Source organism: Oculina patagonica, chromosome 6 (assembly GCF_052425735.1).
Source record: "Oculina patagonica isolate OP01 chromosome 6, crgOcupat, whole genome shotgun sequence".
NCBI classification, from domain to species: domain Eukaryota; kingdom Metazoa; phylum Cnidaria; class Anthozoa; order Scleractinia; family Oculinidae; genus Oculina; species Oculina patagonica.
This window is the reverse complement of record NC_135763.1, coordinates 27,168,303-27,191,974: the sequence shown is the minus strand read 5'-3', so window position 1 is coordinate 27,191,974 and position 23,672 is coordinate 27,168,303. Positions and strand designations below refer to the sequence as shown.

Genomic DNA, 23,672 nt, shown 5'->3' with positions numbered 1-23,672 from the left:
ACAAAGAATGTAAATAATATTTACATTTTGTAAATTGTAATTTACATGTGCATGTAAATTTTCAACTTTTCCAGTGATTTCAGGGTAATTATTCCAACAGGTCGAGAAAATTTCTCAGTCAGTGTCGATATTATAAAATCATTTCACAAAGGGCAATTGTTCCGAGTAACGCGTCACGCAAGGAATGCATGGTTTTATCGTTTTCTATTGCCGTGAACCAATCAGAGTTTATTTTTTTCATTGACAGTTTGACGAAGTGTAATCGAGCACGCGGTGTGAATTGACTTGTGATTTTCTTTGGTCCGGGTCAGTGTTGTAGGGAATTTTCCGATATTAACCGTTGTTGGAATCATTCCTTTTACTGTGGTTTATCTGTGATACAATCACAGCAAATCATCCCCAAAGCAACGCCTAAACAACTTCTGTATGTTTGCAATCTTCCATGTGACAGAAACCTCAATTTTATGTCACAAACTGTTGAGATTGACACATTTTTCCGCATTCTAATCGTGCTGGAAGAACATATTTTTTAACTTCCGGTGTTGCGACATACTGCTGTGATTGACACATTTTTTTACATTCTGATCGTTCTTGGTGGAAGAACAAAATTTCAACTTCCGCTTTGAGTTGGCTGTTTATAAACGTGGCGTGCACGCGTTATACGCAATCCGCTGGTCACTGTTAAGATTAGGGTTGCGGGCGCCATTTTGGGCCCGCAAATACAATAGTTATCTTACATAATTATTATGCATATTCAGAGAGCATTTTGTCTGCTGCTATTTATCTAGCAAAAAATTGTTATTTACATTTAAAAACTGAATTCGTTACTGAACTTGCTTAAACAGATTGTTCCCAAAACAATCATCATTGCCATTTCATTCATCATCATCATCATCATCATCACCATCATCATTATCATCATCAGTTGCTTAAGGATAACATGTGACTTCTCGCACCTGATAAAACAACTGTCCGTTACAGAGCGCGCTATGATCAACGAATGTAACATAGATCGTACGGCCACCAAATGCACTTGCTTACTAAAATGGTTAGTAAGCAGATTAACGCTTCATGTCAAATACGTAGGGAAAAATTCGAAATCAAACTCATGAAATTTGCCTCAAATGGTTAATTCTAATTCATGTTCTAACCCTAGATATATGCCAATTTGAATATTCTCGTTGAAGTTAAAGAAAGAAAACGTAAACAAAGTACACAATCGTAAGTGCCACGTTCTTAATTTGTAAATGTGCAATAATATTTAATTTTTTGCCCATACATTGGATAGCATATATGAAAGCATGACTGCATTATTGTACGTGACAGGTCTTTGACATTAAAACCGGTGTAATAACATTCCGGTGGAAAATAGATGCGTTTTCAAATTTACCCAGGTTAGTGTGGTTAGTGTGCCAATTTTGAGTGATGAATGAGCGAATCAGTGCTTCAGCCAAATCAGCCAATAAGCTTATCAGGTCACCAACCAATCATCCAAAAATTTAACAAATGTTATGTGATAAACAATATAGGTAATGAACATTTATTCGTTTGTCTCAGGATAGAATCGCTTTGAGATGTTGATCGCGTCGTTTCGACTGCAAAACTGTTAGTCTTCATCAGGCCATGAGGTCGATTGATTACGCGTCGCTATTTATGCACGTTGGTTCGCTGTGATTTGTGCATTTCGATCCTCATTATTATTCCGAATAACAGATGATGTTCCCTCAGAGGTCTATAGGTCAATATAGTTATTGAATTTAGTTAATGTACTTGCACAGTGATTTGCGACTGCTTGTTCAGAGTACATTACATTTAAATGACGTCATTCTACACGCGTTAAAGTTAATTAAGCTTGTATTACAATTATACACCTGATTGAAGAAACGTTGGCAAACCATAATCGATGCGACCCAAATGTTTACCGAGAAATCGGGGGAAACGTAATCATCGTCTGTGACAACATGAAAATTTTAATAAGACAGGTTCCATAATAATGCGCTTAAAGATCCCAGAGAAAGAAAATTTCTTGATTTCAAATAAATTGAAAAGTAATAAGCTTAACAGTGCTGTCTTCCCAGAATCCCATTCGGTTTTATCGTTCATGGTTTTTGCTTTTCACAGCGTCGACATTTCTTCAATTTGGTGTACCGTATTTACTCGAGTTAGCGCCGCGGCGCTTATTAAATTTTTGGCGCCTCAAGTGCGACCCTTATTCGAGGGCGAGGCTTATTTAAAATTTGGAGGCCGCAAATAATTTAATTTTTTTTTATTTATTGAAAATTGCGTCTTCTGATTTTCAGTATTCGCCTCTTGCTGAAGAGTGAAGTAGCACTAATTGTCAAGTTCGCGGCCTTCACAACATTTACAGAACTACGTATTGTAAGAATGTTGGATAAAAACTAGTGGGCGAGCGGTAAAACAATTTTTCTTTTAAATGCATAACGTCGCTTTTGATGGAAAGAAATGTCCAAGTTTGTTTTAGAGTTGCTTTGTAGTGCTGTTTTTAGTCAAACGTAATTTCTCAAACAAGCACCGCATCGTGACTGCGGCACTTATTCGGGGGCGGCGCTTATTAACTTTTTTTGTCCCAAATGCGGCGCTTATTCGAGTAAATACGGTATACATATTGGCCGTTAGTCACCCGCTCCCATCGACGTTTTCGTTTCTCAAATTTGACAAGAGAATTATTTTTTTAAATTTTGATCTGTCAACTATGCGTCTAAAAATTTTTAACATAACATTGCCAGTTTACTGACAAGATTCACTAAAATTAAAGGAAAAACCGATTTGTTTACAAGGCTAAAACACTATAAGAATATTTTAAAAATCGAACGTTCTCGACTGATGTCATCAGGGTATGTTGCCCGGTATCACCCTGATGTTGACAGCATGTCGAAAACGTTCAGTTCGAATAATATTATTGATATTTGTTTAGCCTTGTATAGAAATATAATTACTACCTAACAGAAAGAATAACCTATAACTGAGAGGTAATTAGATGGAGTAAAATAACACTTTTAAAGAAAGGATACCATGTCTAGCGTTCGGTTGCAAATTCGTTCAAACTCAGTTACTTTTTGCAAATACACCCTTTCCAATCCGTGCAGCTCCTGTCGTACCACTGTGCACCTGTATTTCTTATTGCGACACAATTTTCCCAATTTAAGCCGGTTGGCTCGTTAGAATCCCAGTGTGTGTATCCTGTCAATTGACTTCCGTCAGACCACTTCCAAACACCTTCAGTCTCAGCATCCGTCAGTCCAATCCAATAATCCCCACCAATTAGTAGAAAATTCTGTCTAATGAACTCGTTTTCGTCTGCTGATTCAATCTTTACCAACTGGGCACTCTCACTTTTGCAATGTGTGTCTGCGTCACTCCAACGTCTTGCTTGGGTGAACTGGGCATAACATGATCCTTGAAAAGCGATCCACGGGGATTGACATTGCACAAGGGCTTTGAACAAACAAAGTTAATTTGCGTTACTATTTAGTAAATCACCTTTTGAAAAATAATGAACGTTCCGCAATCCTGGTCGATAATAGCGCAACATAATAGCGCAATATAAGTCATTAACTTTTTTTATTAGTAATATTAAGTTCCATCAGTACGCCAAATTTTGCAGGATGATTAGATGACCAGCTGAAGGATTTTTCTTTTAAAACTTGCGCAAACCAAACCATTTTGGTGTGTGTGTGTGTGTGTGTGTGTGTGTGTGTGTGTGTGTGTGTGTGTGTGTGTGTGTGTGTGTGTGTGTGTGTGTGTGTGTGTGTATGTGTGTGTGTGTGTGTGGGGGGGGAGTAGATTTTTATTCTTTTGATAACTCGGGACTGTAGTATTGTATTGTATTCTTCGGACTGTAGTATCGAAAGTGACTAAAGTTTATGCTCAACTAAACTTTGCCAATATTTCCTGAATACGAACCTCGCGATCCAACAATATGTCTTTTCGTAACCAATGCAAAACGTTTCCATGGAATTTCCAAACATATACAGTCATACACAAGTTAACTTTAACAATGGAATTACATGATCCCTACGCAGCGAATATCAAAAGTTTCCAACTGTATAAAAAGGCCAAATTGAATATAAATTTCCCTTACTGCAACCCAAGGGTAAACAATTAGGAAACTTATGCAAACTATGACGGCAATGTAATTGAGGGCGTTATTAAACAAAACTCTAAGGTACATAAACGCTAAGTAAAAAACCTTATAAAACTAAGAAACTCGTTGGTATCAGTGAGCATGCCATTCTAAGAGAGCACTTCCTCTTCTTTCACAAAGCACCAAACTAACCTTGACATGTTTTACCATCGCCAATAAATCCAGGGTTGCATGTACACTGGAATGAACCCACATCATTACTGCAATCAGCGTCAGAAGAACAGTCGTGTGAATTCAGGGTGCACTCGTCGATATCTATATGTAATTAATGATGATTGACAGAATTAAATATTTGAAAATTGTGTTTTCACTAACTGTTAAGCTTAAAATCGCAATATTCAGTTTTAAACGGAGTTTGTATGAAACCCAATACATAACTCAAAACACTTCTTTTTTAGCAGTGAAATGTTTAACCTTGGCAGGCAGTGCTATCCTCGATGTAACCGTCGCGACAAGTGCATTGGAATGAACCGTCAGTGTTAGTACAAGGAGGTCCAGCTCCCAGTTGGCTTGTTAGTTCAATTGCTTAGAGCGCTGCACCGGTATCGCAGAGGTCAGGGTTCGAAACCCGGAAAGCGTGATTTTTTCGGGCTTTATTTTCGCAACTGCTTAAGTTGTGCTCATTATTGCGAGGATCTTATTTTTATTTATTGTTCAAATTTTATAGTAACGTACCGTTATAATGAACTGAGTATTAAATTTGCCCTTCGAGGGAAACAAATAACTTGGTCGCTTAAACACACAACAACCAAGCCACCACCAGAAATGACATCTGACATAAAGTGCAAGAGTTCAGTTGGCATTTGCGCTCCAGTTGGGAGGGCAACACCGCTCGCTTTAAACTCAGTAGGGGGGGGGGGGGGGGAAGAGGGTTATTACTATTTAAAATAATGCATGCAAATTGGCATTGATAAATTTTCTAATTTATACCTTGACATGTTTTCCCATCGCCAGTGAATCCTGGTCTACATGTACACTGGAATGATCCCACATCATTACTGCAATCAGCGTCAGGAGAACAGTCATGTGTATTCGCGGTGCATTCGTCGATATCTATATGTAATTAATGATGATTGACAGAATTAAATATTTGAAAATTGTGTTTTCACTAACTGTTAAGCTTAAAATCGCAATATTCAGTTTTGAACGGAGTTTGTATGAAACCCAATACATAACTCAAAACACTTATCTTTTAGCAGTGAAATGTTTAACCTTGGCAGGCAGTGCCATCCTCGCTGTTGTATCACCCATAATGTAATAAAAACCATTAATGTAATACCAACCATAAATGTAATAAAAATTGACCATAAATGTAATAACTTTTAACCATAAATGTAATAACTTTTAACCATAAATGTAATAAACTGCTACGACTTCCAAGTAAGGGGCAACAAACTTTTCGAGAAATTGACTATTCGATTATACCCCTGAATGCCTGGCTCAAGCTCTTTGTGACCCCTTAGAACGGAAGGACTTTAGGAAATGTAAAAGACTGTTTTCCACATATGTTAAAGTTATTTTAATCATTGTTAATCATCAATAACAGGTTATGATTGCAGTGCAAACCTGACTCTTTACACAATTTCTTTGATTATTAAGCTGCCGCTATTGTGTTAACGTTGTATGTAATAAAACGAGTTTTGTTTTATAGAATGTTGTTTAGTATTTTACCCTTGTATTGCCCATATGCCTCAAGGGATGTCTAACATAGCTTCTCTGTTTTTAAAAACGTACCAGTACTACAATAGTCTAGAACTTTGACCACCTGCCCCACCCAACAACGTGTAAAAAAGCAGTTCCAGCCCGAGGCTCTATGTCTGTTGATTATTCTGGTTCCAATAGGGAACATCCAACCCCCTTCCCCACCCTACCACCTTGCGTGACATTAGCTTGAAGGCCGAATAACGTCGGCATGGACGCATGGACGCGCGTAAGCGGAGAGCACAATTTTGCAAATCCGGGAGGATATATAGGAAAACATAAGACAAAATAAACAGGCGTATTCCTTGTAATGTGATGTTTGACTGAATTCGTCTTTACTCAGAGAGACCTGCAAGCTCCTTCAAATGGATGGAATGCCATAAACCCCCAGTACTTCAAACGCTCTGGTATATAGACTTTTTAATCATACTTTGGGTACTTTCTAAATGTTCGCAGACCATAATTATAGCTTCTTGGGTTTTGGTCTCTGGGTTAAAATACTAACTTGATGAACGAGTCCCGTGTCCTAAAGTAAGAAGTGCACAAAGAGAATGACAAGTTTTTGGCCCCTTACTTGCAAGTCGTAGCCAGTTTATTATGGTTGTTCAGTTTATTATGGGCAAATTTCATTACATTTATGGTTAGTGGGTTTATTACATCTGTGGTTAAAAGTTATTACATTTATGGTTAGTATTACATTTATGGTCAATTTTTATTACATCTATGGTTGGTATTACATTTATGGTTTTTATTACATTTATGGGTGATACAGCTGTAACCGTCGCGACAAGTGCATTGGAATGAGCGGTCAGTGTTAGTACAAGAAGGTCCAGCTCCCAGTTGGCTTGTTAGCTCAAATGCTTAGAGCGCTGCACCGTTATCGCAGAGGTCAGGGTTCGAGTCCCGGCAAGCGTGATTTTTTTCAGGCTTAATTTTTGCAACAGCTTAAGTTGTGCTCATAACTGCGAGGATCTTCTCTTTATTTAGTGTTCAAATTTTATAGTAACGTACCATTATAATGAACTGAATATTTTATTTGCCCTTCGAGGGAAACAAATAATTTGGTCGCTTAAACACACAACAACCAAGCCACCACCAGAAATGACATCTGACATAAAGTGCAAGAGTTCAGATGGAATTTGCGCTCCAGTTGGGAGGACAACTCCACTCACTTTAAACTCAGTAGGGGTAGGGGGGAGGGAGGGTTATGACTTTTTGAAATAATTGATGCAAATTGGCATTTAGAAATTTTCTAATCTATACCTCGACATGTTTTGCCATCGCCAGTGAATCCTGCTTTACATGTACACTGGAATGATCCCACAAGATTGCTGCAGTCCCCGTCAGGAGAACAGTCGTGTGTATTCGCGGTACATTCGAAAAAATAAAAAATGATTGACAAAAATTAATATTTGCAAATTGTGTTTTAACTAGCTGTCAAGACTAAAAGCGCAATATTCAGTTTTCATCGGAGATTGTTTGAATTATGAGATGTAACTCAAAATACTTGTCTTTAATCAGTGAACAAACTAACCTTGGCAGGCAGTGCCATCCCCGCTGTAACCGTCGCGACAAGTGCATTGAAATGAACCATCAGTGTTAGTACAATCTGCTGACTGGTCACAGTTATTTGTCGCAGCAATGGAACACTCATTTATATCTGCACAAAGGGAACAAATTTGGTATTCATGGAAGGGAAGAGTGCTCAAATTGTATAGTAATCATTATAATGAACTAAGTGTCTTTTATGCCCTTCGAGGGAAACAAATAACTTGGGCTAAAACACACAACAACCAAGCGACCAGAAGAAAAGACATCTGACATAAAGTATAAGAGTTCAGTTGACATTTGCGCTCCACTTGGGAGGGCAACAGTGCTCGCTTTAAACTCAGTAGGGGGGAGGGGAGTAGGGTTATTCCTTTTTGAAAGAATTTATGCAAATTTCCATTAAGAAATTATTTCATCTATACCTTGACATGTTTTACCATCGCCATTGAATCCTGGTCTACATGTACACTCGAATGATCCCACAAGATTGCTGCAGTCGGCGTTAGAAGAACAATCGTCTGTATTCTCAGTACATTCGTCTATATCTACATGAAATTAATGATGATTGACATAATTAAATATTTGCATATTGTGTTAGCTAGCTGTTGAGCCTAAAATCGTAATATTTAGTTTTGAACGGAGTTTGTATGAAACCCCATACATAACTCAAAACACTTTTCTTTTAGCAGTGAAATTTTTAACCTTGGCAGGCAGTGCCATCTCCCTGTAACCGTCGCGACAAGTGCATTGGAATGAGCCGTCAGTGTTAGTACAAGAAGGTCCAGCTCTCCCAGTTGGCTTGTTAGCTCAATTGGTTAGAGCGCTGCACCGGTATCGCAGAGGTCATGGGTCCGAGTCTTGGCAAGCCTGATTTTTTCAGGCTAAATTTTCGCAACTGCTTAAGTTGTGCTCATAACTGCGAGGATCTTCTCTTTATTTAGTGTTCAAATTTTATAGTAACGTACCATTATAATGAACTGAGTATTTTATTTGCCCTTTCGAGGGAAACAAATAATTTGGTCGCTTAAACACACAACGTACACTGGAATGATTCCACAAGATTGCTGCAGTCGGCGTCAGGAGAACAGTCGTGTGTATTCGCGGTACATTCGTCCATATCTACATGTAAAATTCATCAGAAACCGAATCGGGACTCGCAAGAGAATTTGATTTTTGATGTTATTCGGCATTAAAAAATACGAAATAAACTAATTTTACAAACAACATCAACAAGGGTAATTTTGTAAACAATATATTCAAACTTAAAGGAGCGGTGTCCCGGCTGTGTTTAGTCGTTTTCAATCAAATTTTGCCAAATACTCGCTATGAATCTTAATGTTAGCGAAAAACTAATTTCTATGGATCTAAATGACAAAAACCTTACCTCAGGAACTTATTTTAATTTAAATGTTATCGAATTTTCCTTTCTATCATACCGCGTGTTACTTATTTTATTTACTGTGGTAGACCAGCCCTCGGCTACTATGTCCAATGTAGGAAAATCGTCATAACCGCAGGTTTTTGCACGGGTTTCTCGAATAGATAAATCCGTAAGAATTTCTAAGTTATGTCAGTTCTAGTGTAGACTTCACTGCGTCAACATTGGGCCATAGTTTTTTTCTCTACACTCGTGGTTACCTACTCTATCGAGTCTAATTCAGTGCATGTGCAAACCAAAGTAAGTAATGTATTCCTTATTGTTAGATTTATTCTTAGTTTCCCTTGTTATTTGTTTTTTGTTAATTGTCATAAACTCCTATCCAAAATTAGCCGCCATATAAGACTTTATCGTTTGTAAGCTTTCTATAAGCAGTATAAGATTAGTATATGCGCAGATTATGTTACGTTTCTTCATTTGGACGTTATTGTGAATGTTAGCTATAATTATATATCTCGCGAATTGTTTAGCTATTATATTTCAGTTCGAACCGACATACGGTTTACGGCAATCATTTCAACAACACTAGCACGTGGTTTGAATCAATCATCTTTGTATCGCTCTCAATTGAACCTGTATGGAACATTGAACTCTGTCTATTAAACTCTGTAGTTGTCGTAGTCAGAATTTCTTGTCGAGTTCGTTTACGTCACGCACTTCTCTACCCCGTGTGATTAAGTTGGATTTTTGGTTTGGCATTCTGTCCTTGTGAATTACACTGTACACACAGTATATATCAAGGAAATTGTAGAGGTATAAACCTTAAGTTACCGTTTGGTAGGGGCGTGCTCTCTGGTTGGCTTGGAGTTGAACTTGGGGACTCTGAAAGAAGAAATATGAAGAAATAGTAGGTGATTTAATTTTACCGCGTAAATGTATTCCCTGGCTACATTGTGAAATTGCAAAGCAATGTTGAGAGTTAAACGAGAGAGGAAGATATCGAAGTGGCAAGAATGGTACTGACAAACCATAGAGCAAGAGGGAAAATAGAAGCATATATTTAAAGATTGAAAGTAATTATTAAACATCAATATCTAAAAGTGGCGTGCAACCAATTGCTTAACACGGAATTCTCAGAATAAAGACCAAATTTCGCAAAGGAAAACTTTCTAACCACAAAATACTGTTTCTTAGCATACGACCGGAATTTAAAGTACCAAACTCCAAAGTAATATGGTTCAGAAATAGTAATCTGCATGTGCCACTGCAAAACATTTAGTTGTAACGGTACCTTGGGGTTTTTGTGTGTTACTTATGCACCGGTATCCTTTATCGGTGAATCCATTTTGACATAACAGATCAGGATGGCAGGGACTCTTCAAACATGCGTTCTAAAGCGGAGCAAAATAAAGTCATAATATAATAAACTAACGTAGCAATAACACAATTCGTTTTTTGATTGGCTTCTAAGCGTGATTAAATTAACAATAAGTTTTGAAGGCCAGGATCTCTTTTGAATTCCGTCCCTTAGCTTGACTTTCCACCGGTTTTGAACCTTTGCGCGATCAGAAAGAATATAAGGACTGCCTGGCTGTTAAACCTGTCTTGTGGAGTACAAATATCGTGAAATATTTAACATTTTCCGAGCGTTATCTGTACTGCACTAAGCTGGATAACATCTTACTTAATCAAACTAACCTCAGTCGGTCGATAAGTGAATCCATTTCGACGTACGAGTGCCTCTGGGTGCATTTCATGATCAGAATCACTCAATTCACAGATGTAACCACCGTCCACGTGCGAAGCTCCAACATTGAAAGAGACACAGTTATGTTCTATAAAGCACCTTGCGTCACATGCGCTTTCTCTCTTCACAGTTAAATTGTTAAACACGTGACCCTGAAGAGAATATCCTTCTATAGTCGCCTTGAATTTCAAAATACGGCATTCTTCTGTCATGGAGAAAAGGAGCATTTATTAATTAGAGTAAATTTATATGTAATATAAATTTAAGTTAATGTGACAACCACGAAAAGAGATCAGAGAAGTAATAAGACCACGTCATTCAAATACGCAGATCTGTCACGCAATATGCTGCAAGGCTAACGCTTTTGCGTTACATTCAAAGGTCAAATTCACCTCTGTATCAGTATGATGTGCTAGTAGTTTTACTTCAAATTCTCTGAGCTCCTAAAAGGGTTCTTACATTAATTATTATATTTCAATAGAACGCGAAAGCATTAGCATTTTTCCAATACTTTTATTTCAATAGAACGCGAAAGCATTAATTGTTGTGATATCATTCGATTGTTTTCGCTTCAACATCGCCCTATCAGTACTTAAAGTTATCCTGGTTTCTACCCACGAACTACGTTGCAGTTTTACACAATTTATTACGTTGTTCGAAGATAAATATGCCGCTGATCATATGTCGAAGGCCTCGTGTTCAAACGACAGTTCAACAAGAGCACGAACCTCACAAGAATATCAACTCAAAAACTACGAAAGTTTCTCAGCTTATAGATTATTTTATGAAGACTCTGTAAATGTAAACAGTTTTTTGTTTTCATTAAATACAGGGAATTTGAGGAATTTAAGAGTGCCATTGTGACTGCTATTCTGACCAAAATCGGTTATAACTGAAAGGGGATTTGATCAGTTGTAGCAAGAATTTAATCCAAGACAAAAACTCAAATAACATGACTTTTAACAGGAGTATGTCACGGGAAATATAAAAGTGACGATATTTTTGCAACAAAACTTAAAACTTTGATTTGTAGTGAATACATTAACTTGTCACGCAAGAAGCATCGAACATTTTTTTTATGACGTACTCGTAATTACAACTATTTGAAGCCTTCCGTGTTTAGTAGAACAAAGATAAATGCTACAGGAGCCATTCTATCTACAATGAATGCATGTTTGTGTTCCAAGCGTCCAACTTGTTCAAAATATGCCACATTTTTCGCAACTTCTTCCCTGATTGATTCTTACATTGCGTGAGTTTATTATTCACGTTGTAGTAGTGAGTCCACCCCTGTTCCTAGTACTGGTCACTTCGATCTTTCGTTTATCGTCTATCATGTTTTAGGAATGCTATTGTGGATCAATTTAGGTTTCTGGGAAACTGCTCACCTACCACTCCCCAAACCTAACATTAACCCTTACTTATCGCTTTGGGCAAAATGTTAGGTTTGGGGAGGGGTAGGTGAGCAGTTTCCCAGAAACCTAAATTGATCCGCTATTTTTTTGCAGCCTCGCGCTGTATCGACAGCTGTCCTCAAATTGTCACTATCAATGCTACCCTGTTTTTTTTTTCTTCACGCCTAATTTAATTAATTTTTTTATGCTGCTTAGTTTCTGGAGTAGCCAACCGAGAAGAAAAAAATGCTTTCGAATAAATTGCACTAAAATTGTAAATGTTGTTTCTTTTAGTTAAATAGGTATACTCTTAAATAAAATATAATCACACTATGATGGCTTTCTTAAAATTGATTTAAAAAGGTGATTTTGTCATTTTCAACAATGGAGAAGTCAACATTTTTATATTTCAATAGAACGCGAAAGCATTAAATCTGAAATCTAAATTTGATCTTACGATAAGTGTAATGTGGTTATAATAAAAAAAAAAGGACGTATGCATCGTTGTAAACAATTTGCACAAGGCTTAAGAAGCTAAAAAACTAAATACCATGCAAGTACGTTCTTTTTTAACATTGACGTTATTTTTCTCTCGAGTTGTTAACCCTTTTAAGTGCTCGTGATCATTCATGAACACAATCCAACAAATATAGTATTGTGCTTAATTAAAAGAACGTTTTTGACCCCTTAACAAAACAATTGTCACAAAAATAAAGCTTGGGTAGGCAAATAGTTACAGACAATTTTGATGATATTTGGTATTTGCAGTACCTATCGCTTGTGACTGAAATATTTTCTCCAGACGTAATCTAGTTTCATTGCAAAGAAAAACTACCTAGTGCATCTTGATCCATCTGAATGAAACTGAATGTCAACGCGCTAGAAACTAACTTTGAAAGTTTAAGTTTTTTGATATTACCATCAAAAAAAGCTAAAAAAAAGGTTTAAACTATACGTATCATACCATCTTGTGCCAACGCCCACGAATGAAATAGCCAGGAGCAAAACAGACGTACAATCAATATTACAGTTGGCATATTTAGCCTGTGAAACAAACGAAGGACTGATAGACGCGACGAAACGCTCTTCAGCATACAAAGTCTTTCCAAAATTTGACGCTTCACCCTTATACTACCTTTTTTAAATAATTAATTGTTTTGTTTGTTAACACGAACGATCGTTGCTAAAAACAAAGTCGATCGAATGAAACCCTCTACGATTATGATAAGAATTACATTTATTTATCATTTAAATTTAAGAATACTGAAATATGTGATTGAATCAGATGTTAAGTCACAGTTAAACAGTTACGCCTATTTCTTGATGTCATTTTTCCATGATTTGTTTCAACAGTCTGTATTATTATTATTTTTTTTTAAGTTTAATATCTCAAACTTTCGGCGGTATATTTTGAATTCAAAGTTATTCAAGTAGTAGTAGTGAGTCCACCCCTGTTCCGAATAATGGTCACTTCGATCTTTTGTTTATCGTCTATTATATTTTTAGAATGCTAATTTGTTTTTTTGCAACCTCGCACTGTTTCGACAGCTGTCAGCAAATTGTTTTTCTTCCGCTATAGCTAGTCACTATCAATGCTACCCTGTTTTTCCTCACGCCTACTAAAAACAGAATGTCTTATATTGCCTTTTGTTACGCTGCTTGGTTTCTGGAGTAGCCAACCGACAAGAAAAAATGCTTTCGAATAAATTGTGCTAAAATTGTAAATGTTTCTTTTTTAGCTTGATAGGTATATTCTTAAATAAAATCTAATCACACTACGATGGCTGTCTTAAATTGATTTATGAAGGGTGATTTTGATTTGTTTTCAATATCAGAGAAGTCGATATTTATATATTTCAATAGAACTCGAGAGTATTAATTTTGAAATCTAAATCTGACAACGAGGTTGAATCTGACCTTACGGTACGTGTAATGTGGTTATTATAAAAAAATACAGTTTTCACTCGGTAACAGAAGGTTTGTCAAAAAAAGAAGAAATATAAAGCTTAGGCAGGTGAAAAGTTACAGACAATTTTGATGATATTTTGTACTTGCAGTACCTATCGCTTGTGACTGGAATATTTGCTCCAGACGTAATCCAGTTTCATTGCAAAGAAAAACTACCTACTGCATCTTATCTGGATGAAACTGAGTGCACTAGAAACTAACTTTGAAAGTTTAAGCTGTTTTGAAATATTGCCATCAAATAAAGTTAACTAAATAAAAAATGTTTAAACTATCCGTATCATACCATCTTTTGCCAAAGCCCACAAATGAAATAGCAAGAAGAACAACAGGCGTACAATCAATATAATAGTAGGCATATTTAGCCTGCGAAACAAACGAAAGACAGAGGCGACGAAACGCTCTTCAGCACACAATTTCTTTCTAAAATTCGCCGCTTCACCATAATAGCTACCTTTTAATTTTTAATTAATTGTTTTGTTTGTTAACACGAACGATAGTTGCTTAAGGTGGCTCAACTAAATTTTCAAGGGGTAACACCGCTCAAGTTTGATAATTAACTACGTCGCCATTAACAATGCTATCGAAAAACGATCACCACAGTTGTATTAGATAAAGATGAATTTTTTTTATGATCAGTGTTATATTGACATCAGAGTTGCCATAGCGACGAAATAACGTCATTACGTCTTTTACTTTCGCTCGTATTACTCGGCCCACCAGGAGATTTTTACGAAAATCGCTCAAAGGAGCTTGTACCTATCATAGCTGCCTCGATGTTGGCAAAGTTTTACAAATTCTATGAGAGCGTTTTCGAAATATTTGGGGATGAAGTTTTCGGGGCTATAAAAACAGTCAAAAACATACTTACGAGAAAATGAGGTAATATCTAAAGAAAACGACGCGCCTGTGAATTGCAATTTCATCTTATGGTAGTTTGATCTCGTTTAAAATCGTGTGTAAAACAGTGGTGGGGATTGCTTTGGTCGATTGCGAGAAAAAAAGAATTTGATGAGCGTGCGTTCTGGTGCTCTTGTTGCCATTTTCGTTTATTATTTGGTCTATGCCTACAAAAGTGATAATAAATTAAAAACCGCTCGATGATTTTTTTTTAAAATTTGACAAACTCGAGGTTTGTCATCTATTGATAAAGCTTGAAAGTTTCAAGCTCATTGAAAACATTTAAGGCAGTAAAATTGGGCCTCCAATGCACTGATTTTTTCTCGCAGATTTCATGTTTACAAGCGAGTGTCCTCATTATTCACGGATATTGTTTTCAAGTTTCATATCTTCGTGCACCACTCCAGTAAAATAATTCATTTGCATTAAACAGGACGCTCGATTGCTTTCCGAAACATTTTCCGAAGCATGCTTACATAGTTACTGACAATTTCGATGATATTTTGTATTTTAAAGTACCTATCGCTTGTGACTGGAATATTTGCTCCAGAAGTAATCCACTATCCAGCATCGTTGTAAACAATTTACACAAGGCTTAAGAAGCTAAAAATCTAAAAATCTAAAAACCATGCAAGTACGTTCTTTTTTTAACATTAACGTTATTTTTCTCTCAAGTTGTTAACCCTTTTAAGTGCTCGTGATCATTCATGAACACAATCCAACAAATATAGTATTGTGCTTAATTAAAAGAACGTGTTTGACCCCGTAACAAAAAAATTGTCACAAAAATAAAGCTTGGGTAGGTAAATAGTTACAGACAATTTTGATGATATTTGGTATTTGCAGTACCTATCGCTTGTGACTGGAATATTTGCTCCAGACGTAATCTAGTTTCATTGCAAAGAAAAACCACCTATAGCATCTTGATCCATCTGAATGAAACTGAATGTCAACGCGCTAAAAACTAACTTTGAAAGTTTAAGTTTTTTGATATTACCATCAAAAGAAGCTAAAAAAAAAATGTTTAAACTATACGTATCATACCATCTTGTGCCAAAGCCCACGAATGAAATAGCCAGGAGCAAAACAGACGTACAATCAATATTACAGTTGGCATATTTAGCCTGTGAAACAAACGAAGGACTGATAGACGCGACGAAACGCTCTTCAGCATACAAAGTCTTTCCAAAATTTGACGCTTCACCCTTATACTACCTTTTAATTTTTAATTAATTGTTTTGTTTGTTAACACGAACGATCGTTGCTAAAAACAAAGTCGATCGAATGAAACCTCTACGATTATGATAAGAATTACATTTATTTATCATTTAAATTTAAAATACTGAAATATGTGATTGAATCAAATGCGAAGTCACAGTTAAACAGTTACGCCTCTTTCTTGATGTCATTTTTCCATGATTTGTTTCAACACTCCACTGTATAAGTTTTTTTTTTAAGTTTAATATCTCAAACTCTCGGCGGTAAGTTTGAAATCAAAGTTATTTAAGTAGTAGTAGTGAGTCCATCCCTGTTCCGAACAATGGTCACTTCGATCTTTTTTTTAGCGTCTATTATGTTTTCAGAATGCTAATTTGTTTTTTGCAACCTCGCACTGTTTCGACAGCTGTCCGCAAATTGTTTTTCTTCCGCTAGTCACTATCAATGCTACCCTGTTTTTTCCTCACGCCTACTAAAAACAGAATGTCTTATATTGCCTTTTGCTACGCTGCTTGGTTTCTGGAGTAGCCAACCGACAAGAAAAAAATGCTTTCGAATGAATTGTGCTAAAATTGTAAATTTTTCTTTTTTAGTTTGATAGGTATATTCTTAAATAAAATCTAATCACACTACGATGGCTGTCTTAAATTAATTTATGAAGGGTGATTTTGATATGTTTTCAATATAAGAGAAGTATATATTTATATATTTCAATAGAACTCGAAAGTATTTATTTTGAAATCTAAATCTGACAACGAGGTTTAATCTGACCTTATGGTACGTGTAATGTGGTTATTATAAAAAAAATACAGTTTTAACTCGGTAACAGAAGATTTGTCAAAAAAAAGAAGAAAATTTAAAGCTTGGGCAGGTAAATATTTACAGACAATTTTGATGATATTTTGTACTTGCAGTACCTATCGCTTGCGACTGGAATATTTGCTCCAGACGTAATCCAGTTTCATTGCAAAGAAAGACTACCTACTGCATCTTATTTGAATGAAACTGAGTGCACTAGAAACTAACTTTGAAAGTTTAAGCTGTTTTGAAATATTGCCATCAAATAAAGTTAACTAAATAAAAAATGTTTAAACTATCCGTATCATATCATACCATATTTTGCCAAAGTACACAAATGAAATAGCAAGAAGAACAACAGACGTACAATCAATATAATAGTAGCCATATTTAGCCTGCGAAACAAACGAAAGACAGAGGCGACGAAACGCTCTTCAGTACACAATTTCTTTATAAAATTCGCCGCTTCACCATGATGGCTACCTTTTAATTTTTAATTAATTGTTTTGTTTGTTAACACGAACGATAGTTGCTTAAAACAAAGTCGATGGAATGAAACCCTCTACGATTATGATAAGAAGTTTATCATCATGATTTTAATTTAAGAATACTGAAATATTTGATTGAATTAGACGTTATGTCACAGTTAAACAGTTACGCCTATTTCGTGATGAATTTTCCATGATTTGTTTCAACAGTCTGTATTAGTTTTTCTAAAAGTTTAATTTCACAAACTCTCGGTGGCATATTTTAAATTTAAAGTTATGCCAATTTGATTTTTGCTACCTCGTGCTGCTTAAACAGCTGTCCGCAAATTGTTTTTTTTTTCCGATAGTCACTGTCAATGCTACTCTGTTTTTTTTTCTTCACGCCTACTGAAAACAGAATGTATTATCAAATTAAGTTAACTAAATAAATGTTTAAACTAAAAAGGACATATGCATCGTTGTAAACAATTTGCACAAGTCTTAAGAAGCTAAAAATCTTAAAACCATGCAAGTACGTTCTTTTTTTAACATTAAGGTTATTTTTCTCTCAAGTTGTCAACCCTTTTAAGTACACGTGATCATTCATGAACACAATCCAACTAATATAGTATTGTGCTTAATTAAAAGAACGTTCTTGACCCCGTAACAAAAAAAAAATGTCACAAAAATAAAGCTTGGGTACGTAAATAGTTACAGACAATTTTGATGATATTTGGTATTTGCAGTACCTATCGCTTGTGACTGGAATATTTGCTCCAGACGTAATATAGTTTCATTGCAAAGAAAAACTACCTAGTGCATCTTGATCCATCTGAATGAAACTTAATGTCAACAAGCTAGAAACTAACTTTGAAAGTTTAAGTTTTTTGATATTACCATCAAAAAAAGCTAAAAAAAATAAATGTTTAAACTATACGTATCATACCATCTTGAAATAGCCAGGAGCAAAACAGACGTACAATCAATATTGCAGTTGGCATATTTAGCCTGCGAAACACACGAAGGACTGATAGAGGCGACGAAACGCTCTTCAGCATACAAAGTCTTTCCAAAATTTGACGCTTCACCCTTATACTACCTTTTAATTTTTAATTAATTATTTTGTTTGTTAACACGAACGATCGTTGCTAAAAACAAAGACGATGGAATGAAACCCTCTACGATTATGATAAGAATTACATTTGTTTATAATTTTAATTTGAATATAATGAAATTTTTGATTGAATCAGATCTTATATCACAGTTAAACAGTTACGCCCATTTCGTAATGATTTTTCCATGATTTGTTTCAACAGTCTGTATTAGCTTTTTTTAAGTTTATTATCTCAAACTCCAGGCGGTATTTATTTTTTAATTTAAAGTTGTTCACGTAGTAGAAGTGAGTCCCCCGTGTTCCTAGTCTCCGATTCGATCTTTCGTTTATGTTTTTAGAATGCTTCTTTGTTTTTTGCAACCTCGCGCTGTTTCGACAGCTGTCCGCAAATTGTCATTATTAATGCTAACATGTTTTTTTCCTCACGCATACTTAAAACAGATTGCTTATATTGCCTTTTGTTATGCTGCTTGGTTTCTGGAGTACAAGAAAAACATGCTTTCGAATAAATTGGGCTTAAATTATAAATTTAATTGTTAAATTGTTTTTTTTTTTAGTTTAATATGCATACTCTTAAATGAATATATATTTACAATACGATGGCTGTCTTAAAATTGATTTATAAAAGGTGATTTTGTCATTTTCAATATCAGAGAAGTCAATATTTTTATATTTCAATAGAACGCGAAAGCATTAAATCTGAAATCTAAATTTGATCTTACTGTAAGTGTAATGTGTTATATTGAAAATTACAGATGCATCGTTGTAAACAATTTGCACAAGATTTAAGAAGCTAAACAAATAAGTACCATGCAAGTACGTTCTTTTTTTACCATTTACATTATTTTTTTTCCTCAATTGTTAACACGTTTATGTGCTCGTGATCACTTATCGACACAATTCAACAAATACGGTATTGTGCTTAATTAAAATAACGTTTTTAACTTCGTAACAGAAAATTTCTCAAAAAAAGAAAAATAAAGCTCGGGCAGGTGAATAGTTACAGACAATTTTGATGATATTTGGTATTTGTAGTACCTATCACTTGTGATTGAAATATTTGCTTTAGACGTGATCCAGTTTTTTTTTTTTTTTTTTGCAAAGAAAAACTACCTGATGCATCTTGATCCATCTGAATGAAACTGAATGTCAACGCATTAGAAACTAACCGGCTTTAAAAGTTTAAGCTGTTTTGAAACATTACCATCAAATAAAGTTAACTAAGTAAATTTTTAAACTACCCGTATCATACCATCTTTTGCCAAAGCCCCCGAATGAGATAGCCAGCAGAACAAAAAATGTACAATCAATATAATAGTAGGCATATTTAGCCTGTGAAACAAGCAAAGGACTGAAAAACGGGACGAAACGCTCTTCAGAACACAAAGTCTTTCCAAAATTCGCCGCTTCACCATAATAGCTACCTTTTAATTTTTAAATTAATCCTTTTGTTTGTTAACACGAACAATCGTTGCTAAAAACAAAGACGATAGAATGAAACCCTCTACTATTATGATAAGAATTATATTTATTTATCATTTTAATTTGAGAATACTAAAATATTTGATTGAATCAGATCTTATGTCACAGTTAAACAGTTGCGCTTATTTCGTGATGATTTTCCTATGATTAATTTTAACAGTCTGTATCAGTTTTTTTTTTTAATTTAATATCTTAAACTATCGGCGGAATATTTTAAATTGAAAATTAATCACGTTTATTTTTCGTACACAAACAATTGGTAATGATCAACAGTACAATCCTGCTTTGGAAAATAATACATAAATATGCCTATTATGTTTTTATCAAGCAAAATCGCTCAGAAATATGTTTTTATCTTTTCATCTATATTCATAAGAAATCTGCTTTTTATTAAAGCAGTAACTTATTTGCAAGCAGTTTCTTCACATAAAGTGATAGATGAGTCACAATAAAAGCCGGTTAAGAAATATTTGCAATTTCTTTATACACAGAAATCAATTCCTGGATTCAAAAAAGCCAAAGATCGTTTAACTCGGCTAGGTTTCAGAACGCCACAGAAACTCACAAAAATTCTGATTGGGAAATCAGCGAAGCCAAGATTCTTCGATCTAAAATGGAAACATGGATGCGCTCTCTGTGATTTACAAGTCGCAAAAAAGCCTGGATGAATATAGACATCCTTTATGAAAGAATTTGTGCCGGCAGTTGAAGTCCATCAAAGTTTGCAATTCTTCGACATTCTGCAGATTCACAACCTTGGATCTTCTCAATAATTATACAAAACCATCTCTCCTTAACCTTTCCCGGCATACTTTATATCACTCGTATTTTTATTATACTTAATGCTTTGCTATCCGGAAACGAAACACTATTTACTATTGAAATAGCTGCTTGTTGAACTTGTATTAACAATTAATTTTGGTCTAGTTTTTAGTTGATGGTTATTTGGAGGGGGGATGGATATGTTAATAAATGTCAGTAATAAATGCTTGTATTTTACCGTTTCAAAATGTGTACCTTTGATTGTTTACTATGACTGTTACGTAATACGATTATAAAGTAAAAATGAACTTCGTAAACAACTAGTACCTCGAAAGCTACATCAATCAAAACAGAGCCTATTACTTTTAAGGGCTTCCTGAGAAGAAGCGGGTTAATAAAGTGGAGGGCTTTGTAGAGTGAGGGCTCATTTAAAATCATGAAAAAACAAATAATTGGTCTTTTTGATGTTTTAATGCTGTTTAGTAACACAGTTTCGCAAAATAGCAGCAACAATTGACGATAAACTATTTAAAAAAGCACAGTGCGGGTTATTAAAAACATTGAGCACAAGGAGAGGAGCTTATAACGAGATGGAGGTGAAGGGGGGCGGCTGAATAGAACTTTTACGGTAGTTGGAAAATTGCCTGTCTTAACAGGGGGTTGCTGTACTGCCTTTCACTTGTGCAAAACGCTCAAAGCGTAGAAGGGCTCCTTGGGGTACTTCAATAACATTTTCTGGGAGGGGTGCTGTTAGCAAGTATTTTATTTCATATTTTATTTTAACCCCAGGATATTTAGGGGAGTTGAGGTTAGCAAATTAAATATGTTAAGTATTTTATTTAAACAAACGTTATCGACAGTTCTCACAGCTTTCTCAGTGTGATTGTCCATATTTCCGATTTTAATGTGCTTGTTTATATCCTTTGGTAGATGTAGCCACCCAATCCACCCTTTACCCCTAAATCCCCCCCTCCCCCCCCCCCCCTGTCCTGAGTTGTAGTCTCATCGTCCTGTAAGGGTTCAATCTTTTCTGATTCCGTGTATGAAAAGTCTTTGTTAATATGAAAATTGCCCAACTTTAAAATGCAGACAGTCCAACCATCTACTGCAGGCCAATATCCAGGATTTCTGACTTGTGGGTGCGTTAGAGGGTCGTAGGCGAGATGCCATGAGCACCGCAGCACCGAACCGCACAGCACCGCGGGTGCGACTTTATATCGATTTCCACAGGTAAGGTAATCGTCGCCTGGAAAACGTTTAGAGCTTAGTTTTCCTGACACACTATTTTTGGCGTTTTAAGAGTGAGTCCGCACGAGAACCATGCAGGCGAGTCTACAGCGCATCTCACCGATTTCCCTCAAATTTGGCACACTTGTGTAACTTCACTAGTACATTAACCATGTGCAATATTTTGGTTCAATTGTTTATTGTTTTGGAGAAATGTCAATCAAACTGTCAGACAGTGGAAAGTACTTAAATTTGACCTAAAAATATTCACCATGTTTGATCCCCTGCTACATGCTAAATATAAAAAGAAATGATACGAAACTTTTACATAAGACAAATCAAGTCCCGAACAATAGAAAAACGTTCAGTAAACTTGTGTCATTTGCTGCGTTTGGCTGAAAGCAAAATTCCAAATCTCCTTATTCAATTCGTATCAAAAAAGTGGGGTTTCAAAAGTCGTTGTTTGTGGACATGCGGCGTTTCTTCAATCGAATTTGAAAGTATCAATAGATTGCCAAGGAAATGGTGTCCCTATTTATGAAATAAAATCTCTGTTAAGTTTAAGAGGAATTACAGGTTCGCATCAATAAATGGTGTTAACTTCGTGACAATATGCAAATGAGCTCAACACGGAAATCGTGATAAGTTCAGAGTTTGTAAAATATAAACTAAATAGAATGTTGCTATAAGAAGTAAAACATCGTTATGAAGCTTTTTGCATAAAAATACTTTTAAATCGTTAGTAGTTTTAACTACTGGAAGTCGTTGGCTGGTAATAAGCAAATTAAACAAATTCAAACGAACACAAAGGTCATACCGACCTGCTGGTCGTACTGCACCAATTTGAAAGATATCCCCACAAGCAAGCATCATTGCATAAAAGTCATTTCCTTCAAGGGTTTTTGGCATCGCCCTCTTGGTGTGTAAGCTGCGTTTTGCCGTATTTGCCAGCACCATAGTAATTTAAGAACAGATGTTATCAAAACAAGTTGGCGGCGGGGCATCAAATATAATATCCACCGATCATGAAAACCGACTTGTTTTAGAATTCGGTCGCGTGTTTAGTCCACATATAAAAAACATGTTTCCACTGCAAAGAAATTATGTAGTCATCGTTTTCATCCAGTAAGAATCTGCGGCACAAGTGGTTTTTGGTGCTGTCGTTCTTCGAAGAACACCGACAATAGTTGATTGCGTGACAGACCGACTTGAGAATTTTATCTCAAATTTCATGTCTCAAATTTCACTCTGACTCAGATCATATTGCGATCGTCATGGCTTCGTTTATGTGCTTTCAAGAAGGACCTGACATTCAGGGGCCATGGGATATGTATTGAGTCATCTATAAATGATCCAATACGCCACAAATCGCCATGGCTTTAATTTTCCACCTTTTTTAATTTTGAAAATCTGAAATCGAAAAATTAGCCTTTAATACCGACTTACCGTAAATAATCTTATAAACGCCAGGGCTTTTTAATTTAAGGGGTACATGCGGGAGTTTTAAATAAATATGAGGCGTTTAGTAGAAAAGGGGCATTCATTTCACCAGGAGCCCATGATTTCACTCTACCTGTAACGAAACAAATAGACAAACAAGTATGTAAATATGACGCGTAGTTTGCTCCCGGATAAAGATAGGAAACAGATTTTGTGAGTAGGAGACTACTCTAATCTTTTCTAATGCAAAGCCTAAAGATGTCGTTCACAGATTGTTCGATATCGATGTCTTCATCGTCATCGCATCGGGGTTAACCATGTTGGCTAGCTAGCTCCTTTGGTCCCTTCGATGTCCGAGTGAATCAA

At 35.7% G+C, this 23,672-nt stretch overlaps 1 protein-coding gene across 1 annotated transcript; it reads right to left on the bottom strand.

Moving 5' to 3' along the window:
- Positions 1-3,070: 3,070 nt before the first annotated feature.
- On the bottom strand, positions 3,071-10,751 carry LOC144657969 (uncharacterized). The gene is made up of 8 exons (XM_078518300.1): positions 10,491-10,751; positions 10,084-10,183; positions 9,624-9,674; positions 7,837-7,959; positions 7,401-7,526; positions 5,096-5,218; positions 4,298-4,420; positions 3,071-3,456 (listed from the first exon to the last, which is right to left on the bottom strand). Exons 1-8 carry the CDS (start codon positions 10,749-10,751, stop codon positions 3,071-3,073), a joined length of 1,293 nt encoding a protein of 430 aa, XP_078374426.1.
- Between the last annotated feature and the right edge of the window lie 12,921 nt (positions 10,752-23,672).